The sequence below is a fragment of the Cebus imitator genome, unplaced genomic scaffold (assembly GCF_001604975.1).
Source record: "Cebus imitator isolate Cc_AM_T3 unplaced genomic scaffold, Cebus_imitator-1.0 Scaffold842, whole genome shotgun sequence".
NCBI lineage: Eukaryota > Metazoa > Chordata > Mammalia > Primates > Cebidae > Cebus > Cebus imitator.
The window spans coordinates 70,865-84,689 of NW_016108157.1; the positions used below are offsets into that span (position 1 = coordinate 70,865).

A 13,825-nucleotide genomic window follows, 5' to 3' on the forward strand; every position below is an offset into this window, starting at 1 on the left:
AAATGTTACATGTATTCAAATGTATCCAGTTAAATATTTAGTTATATCTTCTAATTTTTCAATAATCAGTGCTTATTTCTGGGTATTTCTTCTTTTGCTACATAAGTCTATCTTCCATGTGCTGTTCTACTAAATTTTTTTGAAAAAATATGTAATGTCCATTTTTGGAGTAGGCAGATTTATTAGTAAAAAGTACACTTTCTTCATGTATAAAGAAAAATTTGTTTATATGTTCTAAAATATTTATATTTTAAAATATTTTTAACATTTTCTAATACCTAATAACTGGAGGCTTAACCAGTAAAATATCTGTTACATGGAATAGTATGGCTTGTCTTTTTAAAATGGTAATTGTCAGAGACGTCTAATATATACGTGCCTTTTTATAGATTTTTTTTTTACATAGAAAATCACATGCAATTATACAACACACATATACCAAATACTATGAGAAAGAAAAATTCATCTTGGGACCCCAAAATCACTAAGTAAGGGAAAAGTCAAGCTAAGAATGGTGTCACCAAACTTGCCTTCCATTTTATTTCTTAATAAGAGAGTTACAAACATAAGAAGCTACATACGTTCCTCCCAATCTGCCCACAAGGAAATTCCTTGAGGAAAAAAGCTGCTGCTGTCTTTTCTTGAGAGTTTTTGCAACTCTCAAAGTTATCCCTCTGAGGCTAAGAAACAAATGCATCTCTGATTGCTTCCTCTGCCTTAGTATTTATGTATGTAAAAACGCACATTCACTAGGCAGACTAAATTGTGTTTGTGAGCGCAACCTTTTGTCTCTAACGTCCTTTTTTTAAAAAAATTAATTAATTAATTTATTTTCTTTAAAGGAGTTTTGCTCTTGTTGCCCAGCCTGGAGTGCAATGGAGCAATTTAGGCCCACCACAACCTATCCCTTCCGGGTTCAAGCGATTCTCCTGCCTCAGCCTCGCCAGTAGCTGGAACTACAGGCTCAGGACACCACGCCCGGCTAATTTTACATTTTTAGTAAAGACGGGAGGCTGGTCTCAAACTCTCAAACTTCAGGTGATTCGTCAGCCTTGGCCTACCAAAGTGCTGGGATTATAGGAGCGCCACGGCGAGCGGCCTCTTACCAAAGACTAATTTGGAAGTCTCCAATTGGAGTTGTTCCTCTTACCTGACCGAACCAATCAAGTCTCCCTAAAATACTCAGAAACGCTGTGCCGCAACCACTTTAGGCAAAGGTAGAATAGGTGAGTCTTGAAAAATAAACTTTATAAATTGACTAAGATCTTTCTCATATATTTGGGTTTCAGAAATAAATTGTTTTAAATATTATTTACAATTTTTAGTTATAATTGAGAGGGTCAGAAAAAAAGTTTTTTTTTTTTTTTTTTTTATGGGTTACTGCATCTTGAAATTGTGATAAAGGTCTAAATTACTGTTCTCTTAGTTCTTGTCCACAGTATTGCCTACTCTCCTTGAGGCCTCACGGAGTTACCACAACAGAAACCAACATTTTGGAATGGTTGTGGATTAACAATTTTACTTTATTTTTGGTCATTTTTTTTTTACTTAGTATCATGAACTGATTAAATGGAGGTGAGACAGTTGATTTCCAAAGGCTGGCTTAAGGACTGAGGTCATAAGATGTTACGCCTTCTCTTTAGACTTAGTGAGTGGAGAGAAAATGGGGAAAGAACCAGCCTACAGAAGTGACAAGGTCTTAGGGCGAAAAGTCTTGAGTCTTCTACAGGTGCAGGTTTAGGGCCTGTGCAGCTTCCAATCAATGCTATCTCTGCCAAGCCCTGCAAGTTCCCGCATTCACAAAGCTCGTGACGGTGGGACCTGCATTTCGGACTCTGCAAAGGTCCATGGGGTCCTCTTTCCGACTTGCGTCCCAGTGGGAAATGCCTGATGCGACCTTCCCCGTCGTTCTCTTCTCCCTTCGAGTGTACCCTACAGTGAAAAGACCAGGTTCGGAAGTTCCATTACGTGCCGTAGTGAGCTTAACCAGCACAACGTACAGGTTATTCTATCCCAGAGACTACCCTATTCTAGATAGACACGTCCATTAACCAATCAGCTGTCAGAATCAGAGTCAGCGTCTATTACGATCCTAGGTTCTTAGCCAACTGGATGGGCGGGGCCCCAGCAGCCAGGGAGTTCTGTGGAGCCTTGCCTGACGTAAGTCAACAAAGATCACGTGAGACGAACTGGTACCATGGATTGGCTTACAACTTGCTGGCTGGACGCAGGGAGGTAGCAGTGCTGCTTGCGGTTCGCCCTGTGATAAAATTACAACTTTGTGCTGGTGTTGGCGAAGTTTGAGATTTTTAAGAAATTCCGCTTGTCTCTCTGGCACCGCCAGCTTCTGCCTTCCGTATAGTTTCCGAGATGTGACTTGGAACTCGACTCCCGCAGCCCGTGCTTTAGTAGCTTTCGGCTTTGCTTTAGTGTTTTTCCTTGACGCCGCTAAGGAGGCGATACAATTGGCGTCACATTCTCAGACGGCGATTGAGGGCGTCATTTCAGCCACTCGATTCAAGGCTGGGTATCGGAAATTTGTTACGTTTCCATGAAATCCTGCGGAGTGTCGCTCACTACCGCCGCTGTTGCGTTCGGCGATGAGGCAAAGAAAATGGCGGCGGGAAAAGCGAGCAGCGACAGCCAAGAGGAGTCCCTATGCTTGTCACTCGAGGAAAGGCAGACGCTTCGTGGCATGGACAGGTACGCACCTCCATCACGCGCCTGGTTGGCTGGCGGTCTCTCCGGGAAGACTTGGACGCAGCTCGCCCACATTGGTGACTGGGTCATTTCAGCTTGACACTCAGCAAGCTGCTGCTCCCGCCCTCGGATTTGAAAAGGGATGGCTCACTGGCTTTCTTAGAGCATTAACAAACCCTGTATATCTCTTTTTGCAGCCGCCTCTTCGGGTTTGTGAGGCTTCATGAAGATGGCGCCAGGACGAAAACCTTACTAGGCAAGGTAAATCAACCGGGCGCGGTCAGAGTTACTTGGTCCTCGGTCTGTTAAACCCAGGCCCCGTGTCCCTTGCTGCCTACGCAGAATTTATTTTGGTACTGCCCGGTCGCCTAGGAGTAGGAAAACTATTTCTTGCCTTTCCTCTCCCAGTCCTTTTGAATACTTGGCCCCTTGTTCTAACCTTCCTTTTACGCTGAGGGAGAGACGGAGCGCTTTGGGACCGGGCAAAACCGGGTCCACAACATTGCCTGTTACCCTAGGCTTTTTGTTCCTGGACTTTAGCGCCACAGATTGTGAATATATATAGTTTGCAAAATTCGTAACTTCCTGCGTCTTCCCTTCGCTTTTTGGCGTTTGTCTTTTGGTGTCTAATTTTAAATATTTTTTTGGCTTTTTTTTTTTTTTAATACCTGGTGTCCTCAGTATAACGAGTAACGGCAGTGAAGTTTGCAGTTGATACTTGTCCCAAATACTGATGCGTATATATTTACTCTGAAGTTACGTGGTTTACTTTTTTAGGATCTACCAGCTGCAGATACAATGCAGCAAATGCGATTTCATGAATGTGTGTGTCCTTTTCCACTGAGGAGCCTTGTTTTTATGTGTCAAGCACAGAGTAGGAAGAAGTCGTTGTTTATGTGAAAAGTTGGCACTGTCTTTTAGTTAATGGCTGCTCCTGTCGGCCAAGATGGCGGGTAAAAAGTGGGAGGACCAATAAAGGGAGAAGCGTTGAGAGAGGGAGGAGGTATTAACTGGGAAACCCCACTAGGAAGTAGACCTCAAAGGGCGCTGGTGTAACTTCCTGTTACTTAGCAGAAATCCTGCATTATCCCCAACATTGACAGAAGCATTCTTAAAGCTGTATGTGCTTATTAATTGCAGCACGTTTAGTTACTCCCACGTGAACTGTTGCGTAACGGCACTGGAATATTCCTCCGTGTATCGTTTTTTACCATCTGACCAAAATTTAGTTAAAGTGTATGTATGTTGTTAACTGATCCCGTGAAGTAAGGATGGTGCAATAATCACACTGTCATTTAGATGCCAAAATGAATAGTTGTGAATTTCAGGCTATTATTGCATTTGAGAAGGAAATTTTAATTTTATTCTCAGGACTAACATTTTACATGCCAAGACTTTTTATTTGTGTAATTCAGTACAGACACTAAGTTCTTTTACCTGTAATCTCTTTAGTATATTTGTTTTGATGGCAAATAATGGCTAGAAAACTAAAATTTGTTGTGTATATGTGTGTAACATACATATGTTTTAAATTAACTTCATTTAATAAATGAAGCATCAATTAAACTTAGATTATAAGTGAAAATCGCTTTATGAAAAACATCAGTGATACGATAAGCAACAGTGATTCTTGATCTCCTACCTTAATGTTTAAAATAATTTGAATATTTCAATATTTTACTTCCTAATCTTAAATACAATCATTCCAATATATTAAAAAACTTTAGAGGAATATTATTTTATGATTGCAGTTATTGTTCCGGATTTAAATTGGGATTGATAAAGTTGCTTGCATTGACAGTATTTGAAAATGAATAGGCCAGCTCTTCTTATTTTAGTTATGGTAATCAAATAAAAGTAATTTGATGATGTGAGAAAATACTGGTTAAGAACTCGAAATCTTCGTGTAGCTGGAGTTTGGATAAATTCTCAGTGGGTTGTGTTAATATTAAATTTAAGTTTGGAATGAACTTTTCAGATATGCAATATGGGGGTTAAATTTTAAGGATTTTTTTTTTCCGCATATTGATTCTGAAGGTAGGCATGTCATTTCCAATTTTGATTACAGTAACATTTTAATTACGATAAAGTACTTCATTATGTTTGGGGAGAACTGTAGCTTCATAAAACCCTGAGTAATGCTGTGTACTAAACTGCAGAGACTTTTTTAAGACATTTAGTACAATGTCACTTAGATTTGAGACTCACAGGAAGTTGCCCTCTGCCTGAGTCAAGACCCACTAACCTTAACATTAAAGTTACTTAAATGTAATAAAGCATTCTGGGGTCTGTGCTGGCAGCCTTATTAAATTCTTTCTTTTTTTATTAGATAGGTTAATTGAAGTATAATTGATAGACAATAAAACTGCCCACACTGAACATGCACAATTTGATTAAAATTGACACGTGTGTGTGTATAGATATATATTCATGAAACCATCACAATTAAGATAATGAATATATTCATGAAACTGTTACTACAATTAAGACAGCGTATTCATTCCCGAAGTTTCCTCCTGCTCTTTGAAATTCCTTCTCGTTTCTCCCCACTTATTTCTCATCATCCGTGATCTCCACTGATCTCTTGTCACTTTATGTTAGTTTGCATTGTAAGGATTTCATACAAGTGGAATTATTCAGTATGCTTTAGTTTGATTTCTTTTAGTCAGCATAATTTTTGAATTCATGTTGTAGTATCAATAGTTTCATTTAAAGCCAAATAGCAGTTGTATAATTTTCTATTGCTTCTTGTAAGTCTGAATATAATAGTGAAATGTTCACATTGAAAATTTCGGACTGGATGTGGTGGGTAATGCCTGTAATCCCAGCACTTTCAGACACTGAAGTGGGAGGATCGCTTGAGGCTGGAAGATTGAGGCTGCAGTAAGCTACAGTTGTACCACTGCACTCCAGCCCGGGCGACACCCTCTCTTTGTGTAAGTAAACAAAAAATACCAAACAAAGAAAGTTTGAAATCATGTATCCTCAAACCCTGTGTTTGATTCAGTTTCTGAAATTCAGTTTGAAAGAATGAATGAACTGGAGTTCTGATAAAAGATGTATGAATTTAGTTTATTGCTAGTGTTAATGAACTGGGCTACGTGAAATACTGTCTCATCTTCTGTGGAGTACTCAGCTTTGCCAGTTTCAGAATTCCTGTTCTCAGCCTTTAAAACAAATTGGCTTTTTTTCTACCGAGCTGGGATCAGGTCTTTACATGATGGTATATTATGAGGTTGACTAAATGCCAGGATTTCTTTTTTTAGTGATGATTTTTATCATGTCTGTCATTTTAGTCTGTTTTGTGTTGCTGTAACAGAAAACCTAAGATTAGGTAATTTGTAAATTAGAAATTTAGTTGGCTCAGGATTCTGAAGGCTGGAAGTCCAGGATCAAGGGGCTGCATTTCATGAAAGCTTTGGTGCTGCATCATTCTTCAGAGAAGATGGAAGGGCAAGAAAGTGTATAACAGTGCTAGTGGAGAGTGATGTTGAATTTTCTTTTGTAATGAACATACCCTCACATTATTAGTCCACTTATGAGATCAGCCTGCTCCTGATATTGTCAAGTCTTAAAGGTCCCACTTCTCAACACTGGTGCCTTGAGGATTGTTTTCAACACATGAATTTTGGGAGACACGTTCAAACCATAGTACCTGTACTCTGAGATTTTGCAGTATGTATATAGTTTTTCCCTTTCTCACAGAAATTTGCTTGTCATCCTTGTTTTTAAGAGAAATTCTTAGAACAATCTGTATTTCTGATCTTTTCAGTTTTTGTTTATATTTGTTTTTTCTGAAAGCTTTATTGATAGACTTTAAGATGTCAATGTTGATCTAAAAGCTTCTAGAGGTTTAAAATATTATTATAAATGTCACCATTTTCCTGTCAAGTTTTCTAGATATAAAGGATGCTCTATCCCAATGACTAGTTTCTCTGATTTTTTTTTTAACCTAATAGATAAACCCTTATATCCAATCATTAGGATTGTTATAACAATAGATTCCCTTAAAATTCTGTAATTTAGGGATTTTCATAAGATTATCATCTGAATTAGTGTAAATATTTAACAGTGTTAACTTTTTGGTAGAAGCTTAGTTAGTTACTCATACTTAAACAATGTGCAGTTCAATTAAGTGAAAAACAGATTTTAGCAACAGTAACATTTATTTCATCTTCGAAAACCTTTTAGGTTGACTTTGTTTGTATTATAAAGTTTTGCTCTGTCAAACAGAATGTTACTTTTATGGTATGCCTTCAATATAATTCTGGAGGGGTTATTGGGAGAAACACCTATTAAAATGCTTTGAGTTGTTTTTTAAAACTGTAATATTTTAATAGTGACATTTAAGATCTTGCATTATGTTTTGTTTGCTACTTTGTAGCATATGTTCATTTCTAGTTCTAAAAATTTGTGTTTTGAGTTAAAAAAGCAATCATAGAAATAATGTCCTGTTTGGTTGTTTAGTATTAGGTCTTTAATTTGGTGCATCAGGAGAAAGTATTTTATAGATTGGAAGTTGTCTTCTAAACAGCTACCGTTGTTGTTACGTATTGGACAAACTATTAAGTAGGCCTTATATAAGAATAGTAATATAAACTTCTGGTGCAACATTGGGCATACATATCTGAAGCAATTATAGACAATATTTTTATATCTAGGTACAGTTCCAAACTATATGAGTAGTTTGGAATATAGGCACTTTCCTGATATTGGTTTACTTTTTTTTTGAGACTGAGTTTCACTCTTGTTGCCCTGGGTGGAGTACAGTGGCACTCAGCTCATTGCAATCTCTGCCTTCTGGGTTCAAGTGATTCTCCTGCTTCAGCCTCCCAAGTAGTTGAGATTACAGGCCCCTCGCCACCACGCCTGGCCAATTTTTTGTCCTCATGTTGGCCAGGCTGACCTGGACCCCCTGACCTCAGGTTGATACACTTGCCTCTGCCTCCCAGGTGCTGGGATTACAGGCCTGAGTCACCATGCCTGGTCTACTTTTGTTATTAAATAGCTAGCTTTTAAAAGAGTAATACTGAAATAACTAGGGAACATTTGATATTATTTATCAAGTAAGATTGTTTTGCCTGACATGAATCTCTGTGATTCAGGTGGCAAAAGTTTATTTATAGGCATAATGCTGTAAGCCGCCAAAATTAAATTTTACTGCTTTCCAACCACAGTATTAGATAGTTGTTCTGACATAGATTAATTTTAGTTTTGAAGGTTATTTTTGCATTGCAACTAACTGATGCTAACATATGGTCTTTTTTTGAAATGAGGTATCTAGAGAGCTAAATTGTATTTTTAAAAATATAAAATTGTTTAATATGACACGTTAAGGCCTAAATGTTCATATTTGTAAATTAGTCAGTGGTGGTCATACAATGACTGGTGCATTTTAGGAATTTGCTTCGAATCTTCGCATGATTGGCCTATAAATTGCTATGACAACTAAGAGCAACACAAACTTGAGAGTGCCATGAATGGAAAGCTTTTATGAAGATCATATAGATCTCAGTTTAGATTGAGCAAATAGTCCTTTAAGGGATAGGATGGCTAACACCAGAATATCAGTGTAGAACGTGTGAAGGGCTTTAAAAGTTCACAGTAGGCCGGGAGCAGTGGTTCACACTGTAACCCCAGCACTTTGGGAGTCCGAGGTGGGCGGATCATGAGGTCAGGAGATGGAGACTGTCCTTGTGGTGTTGAAACCCTGTCTCTACTAAAATAGGAAAATATTAGCAGGGCGTGGTGGCGTGTGCCTGTAGTCCCAGCTACTCAGGAGGCTGAGTCAGGGCAATCGCTTGAATCTGGATGATGGAGGTTGCAGTGAGCTAACATCACGTCATTGCACTCCAGCCTGGCCAAAGAGCAAGACTCTGTCTCAATAATTAAATAAATAAATGAATAAAAGTTCACAGTAAAGGTTAGTTTATGAAAGTAAAGTTGGAATTGCTGTTTCTTAATAGGATAGATTTGTTACTTGGAGATTACTTGATTCATACCACAGCAGCGCGTCTTGTAATTTTATTTAGAATTCAGATTTAAAATCAGACTTTAGCTTTTAGCAGATGTTTACAGTAATCTGCTTCATTATTATTTTTTTTGCTGGTCTCATTTTGTTATAATTTTTACTTGGCCTGGCTTGGTGACTCATGTCTGTAATCTCAGCACTTTGGTAGGCAGAAAGATGAGTTGAATCTAGGAGTTCAAGACTGACAGATCTGTTCAAGCTGACAGATCAGTTGAGTCTAGAAGTTCAAGACTAGCTTGGGCCACATGGCAAAACCCTGTCCCTACAAAAAGCTAAAATATTAGCTAGACATGGTGACCTGTGCCTATAGTCCCAGTTTCTTGAGAGATTGAGGCAGGTGGATCACCTGAGCCTAGGAGGTCTCTGCTGTCTGTGATTGAATTCACTGCACTCCAAGTAGAGTAAGACCCTGTCTCAAATAAACAAAATTTCTCTGACATATTGTTGGAGTTTCTCAGGAATATTTAAGAATAGTCGTCTTTGAGATTAAACAAATATCGATATGGTGCAGGGGAGAAAAGTGATTTTAAATTTTTTTACTTTATATATTTTTGGGCTGTTATATTTTACTTATATATTTTTTCATGGGCATATATTCCTTTTTTTTATATGTTGAAATACATGTAAAATAAAATTTACCATCTTAACCATTTTTAAGTGTATAGTTAGTTAAATTCATAATGTACGACCATGACCACTCTCTATCTCTGGAATTCTTATTTTGTAAAACTGAAAACTAAAACTATAAACCCAATAAATAGGGAATTATTATCTAATATTTTAGCCATTAGTGGCTCATGCCTGTAATCCTAGCACTTTGGTAGGTCAAGATGGGTGGATCACCTGAGGTCAGGAGTTCGAGATCAGGTTGGCCAACATAGTGAAACCCCATCTCTACTAAAATTACAAAACTTAGCCAGATGTGGTGGTGGGCACCTATTATCCCAGCTACTCAAGAGGATGAGGCAGGAGAATCACTTCAACCCAGAAGGCAGAGGCGGCATTGAGCCAAGATTGCACCATTGCACGCCAACCTGGGCAATAAGAGTGAAACTCTCCTCCAAAAAAAGAAGAAGAATCATTTTCCCCCTTCCCCTGGTAACCAGTGTTATTCTTTTTGTCATACTCCCTATCTGTGGTTTTGATTACCCTGACTACCTCATTTAAGTAGAATATGCAATATTGTCTTTTTTGTGACTGGCTTATATCACTTAGTGTGCTGGAGCATACATGGGATTCTTCTTCTTTTGTAAGGCCAAATGATACTTATTTGTATGTATTTACCATATTTTCCTTATATATTGATCTTCCGGTGGGCACATGGATTGCTTTTATGTTTTAGCTCTTGTGAATAATGCTGCTGTGAACATGGGTATACAAGTATCTCTTTCAGTTACTGTTCTCAATTTTTTGGGGGTGGAATAGAATATAACCAGAAATAGAAGTGCCAGGTAGATTGCTGATTTTATTTCTAATTTTTTGAGAAACAGCCTTATAATTATTGCTGAGTTTTAGAAGTTTTATATGTAGTCTAGATTTTAGTAATCCGTTATTAGATACATAATTTGCAATTACTGAATCCTATTTTGTAGGTTGCATTTTGACTGTTGATTGTTTATCTTTCAAACTTAAGTTTTAAAGTTTGGTGTAGTCTTATGTGTCTTGTGATTTTTGTTATCTATTCTTTTTGTGTCATACCAAGAAATGATTGCCAGAGCCAGTGTCCTGAACATTTTCCCCTGTGTTTTCTTCTGGGAATTTAAAAGATTTAGGTTTTATTGTTAGGTCTTTATTGTGAGTTAGTTTTTATGTGTGGCGTGAGATATGAGTCCAACTTCTTTCTCTTTACTGCATGTGAATATCTAGTTTTCCCAACATCATTTGTTGAAGACTCTCCTTCCCTGTTAAGTGTGGTTTTAGCACTCTTCTTGAAAATTATTTGGACATTTTTATGCAGGGGTTTATTTCAGCACTGCTTGTTGTGTTCATTTGGTGGTCCGTATATCTATCTTTATTCCAGTACTATACCTTCTTAAATTACTGTTGCTTTGTAATGTGTTTTGAAATCTGGACATAGGAGGCTTTTCAACTTAGTCCTTCAAGCTTGTTGTGCTTCTTAGAGTCCCTTGAGATCCCGTACTATTTCTGCAAAACAGTGCCAGTGGGATTTTTTTTTAGGGGTTGCATTGAAATCTATTGATCACTTTGGGTTTTATCAGCATTTCAGCAATACTGAATCTTTCAATCCATGAACACAGGGTAACTATTGGTGTCTTTGCTTCTCCTAAACAGCATTTTATAGTTATCAGTCTGTAATTCTTTCACCTCCTGGGTTGTCTGTTCCCAAGTATTTTATCTTTTTGATATAGAAAATGGCAATTGTTTTCTTCATTCCTTTTTCTAAGTGGTCATGCGTAGTATATAGGAACACAGCTATTACAAATTTTAGCTTTTAAAATTTGGTGCAGAAATCAGCACTCTAAAATTAAACTCTAAAATTATAATCCAACACTCTAAAATTGTAATAGTTGGTGTATAATTTCACACTGGCTTGGAAATTTCAGGTTTTCTACTGTGAAACCCTGTCATTTGTCAACGGAGTTAGTTTTGCTTTTTTTCTTTTTGGCTGGATGCCTTTTAGTTTCCTCTTGCTAACTGATCTTATTAGGACTTGCAGTACGGTGTTGAATAGAAGTGAGAGTTGTCATTCTTCACTCTTTACTTGTTTCTGATCTTAGAAGAATTTTTTCATTCTTTTCTCATTCAGTATCAGGTTAGCTGTGGGCTATTTAATTTTGTCAAACACTTTTTCCACATAAATGGAAGTTACCATATGATTTATGTGTTTCCTCATATGGTTGTTAACATTAATTGATTTTTTTGTATATGCGACTGCAAAATTCAGTCAATGTTATATACCACTATTATATAATTTCTTCTTGGGCATGATGTATGATCCCTTCAATGTGCTGTTGAATTCAGTGAGCTGAATTGTTGATGGTTGTTTGTATCAATATTTATGAGGGCTACTGGGTGTATTTTGTTTTCTGATTGTCTTGTTTTTGTCTGGTTTTGGTATGTTAATGCTGGCCACTTAAGAGTTTGGAAGGGTCCTCTTTGATTCTTTGGAAGTTTGGGAATTGGTGTTAATTGGCCTTCTCTCTGTCTTTTTTTTGTTTTTGGGTCTAGTTAAGGGTTTGTCAATTCTGATCTTTCCCAAAAACGAAGTTTGGGTTTCAGTGATTTTTTTTTTCTCGCTATATTTTATATGTTATTTATCTTTGCTTAGATTTTTATTGTTTGCCCCAGTCTGTTTACTTTGGGTTGCGTTTGTTCTTTGAGGTATAAAGTTATGTTGTTGATTTTGAGATCTTTAATGTGTTTATAGCTTAAGCTGTACATAACTTCACTCTTACTGTTTCTTTTAGTGCATCCCATAAGTTTTGGCATGTTGTTTTGCTTTTATTTTCATTGCTTTTATGAGTTTTTCTTAACTCCCTTGTGGTTCCTTCTTTCATGAGGTGGCTGTTTAAGAGTGTAAGGCAGCCAGGGGTGGTGGCTCACATCTTTAATACTGGCACTTTGGGAGGCTGAGGTGGGTGGATTACCTGAGGTCGGGAGTTCAAGATCAGCCTGTTATGACGAAACCCCATGTCAACTAAAAATAAAAAAGTCAGCTGGGCGTGGTGATGGGTGCCTGTAATCTGAGCTACTCAGGAGGCTGAGGCAGGAGAATTTCTGGAACCTGTGGGGTGGAGGTTGCAGTGAGGCGAGATTATACCACTTCAGTTTAGCCTGGTGAAAGAGCAAACTCTGTCTCAAAAATAAAGATTGTAAGGCAATTTCCCCGCACATGTGGATTTTCTTATTTTCTTTCTATTTATTTCTTTTTTTTTTTCTTTTGTTGTCTTGGGGGGACAGAGTCTTGCTCTGTTTGTTGTGCAGGCTGTGGAGTGCAATGGCGCAATCTTGGTCACTGCGACCTCTGCCTCCTGGGTTCAGTCAGTTCTCTAGCCTCAGCCTCCTGAGTAGCTGGGCTCTACAGGCGCCCACCTACACTCCTGGCTAATTTTTGTATTTTTAGTAGTGACGGTGTTTCACCATGTTGGCCAGACTGGTCACAAACTCCTGACCTCAATGATCCACCTGCCTCAACCTCATAAAGTGCTGGGATTACAGGCGTGAGCCACCGAGCCTGGCCTAGATGATACTTATTTTCTTCTACACCACCCCTAACACAAAGCCTGTCATTTCTCTCTGTGTTAGGGGTGGTGGAGAATAAAATAATGAGTAATAAGAAAATAAGTAGTAAGTGAATAAGCTTTCATGTTTCACTTTGCTTCTGTATTTTGGCATTTTGCTTATGGATTTGCTTAATTAGGGTTCTCTTTTGTTTTGATTTTCTTAAGGTTCTTTATCAGTAGCGTATGTGTATGTCTCTCAAAACTGAGAGTTTTTCGTGGCATTTACTTCAGATATTCTTCTGTCCTCTTTTGTCTCCCATTTTTTTCTCTGGGACTCCAGAGAAAAAAGATACATTGAGTTAGTAAGGTCTACATGATCTCAAAAGGTATGGGAAACTCTGTTTTTGTTTAGTGTTTTCTCTTTTTGGATGTGATCATTTCTATTGATGTTTAAAATATTTAATGTTGACTTTCAGTTTCTGAGTTGCTTCACTTACCTTCAGTTCCTTCTGTGTTGTTGCATAAGACATATTTTCATTCTTTTAATGGCCAAATAGTATTTAATTGTGTGTGTGTGTGTGTGTGTGTATGTGTCTATATATATATACGCATTTTCTTTTTCTAGTTATCCATTGGTGGACTTTGGGGTGATTACATAGCTTTGCTATTGTGAGTAGGGCTGCAGTAAACGTACAGATGCTGATCTCTTTTACGTCTAATGATTTGTTATCCTTTGGGTATGTAATGTGTATTTAGATTGTCAGATTGAATAGTTGTTCTGTTTTTAGCAGTTTGAGAAATCTCTATACTGTTTTCCATAGATTGTGCTAATATACATTCTCACTGTCTAAGAGATTCCTTTTGTCTGTATCCCTTGTTTTTTTTAAATTTCTTTTTCCTTTTTTTTTTT

The 13,825-nt window shown here is 37.6% G+C and overlaps 1 protein-coding gene across 9 annotated transcripts in view; it reads left to right on the plus strand.

Moving 5' to 3' along the window:
* The first annotated feature begins 1,533 nt into the window (after positions 1 to 1,533).
* Positions 1,534 to 13,825, plus strand: part of LOC108297774 (histone demethylase UTY) — a 221,504-nt gene continuing 209,212 nt past the window's right edge. For 4 of the 9 annotated variants that reach the window (XM_037735566.1, XM_017520485.2, XM_017520484.2 and 1 more), the window contains exons 1-2: positions 2,188 to 2,703; positions 2,898 to 2,961. In XM_037735566.1, coding sequence (XP_037591494.1) covers positions 2,552 to 2,703; positions 2,898 to 2,961 — 216 coding nt within the window. In that variant the 5' untranslated portion in view covers positions 2,188 to 2,551. Of the gene's footprint in view, positions 2,704 to 2,897; positions 2,962 to 13,825 lie in introns of all 9 variants that reach the window. The other 5 variants (XM_017520483.2, XM_017520487.2, XM_017520488.2 and 2 more) reach the window with 2 other exon arrangements.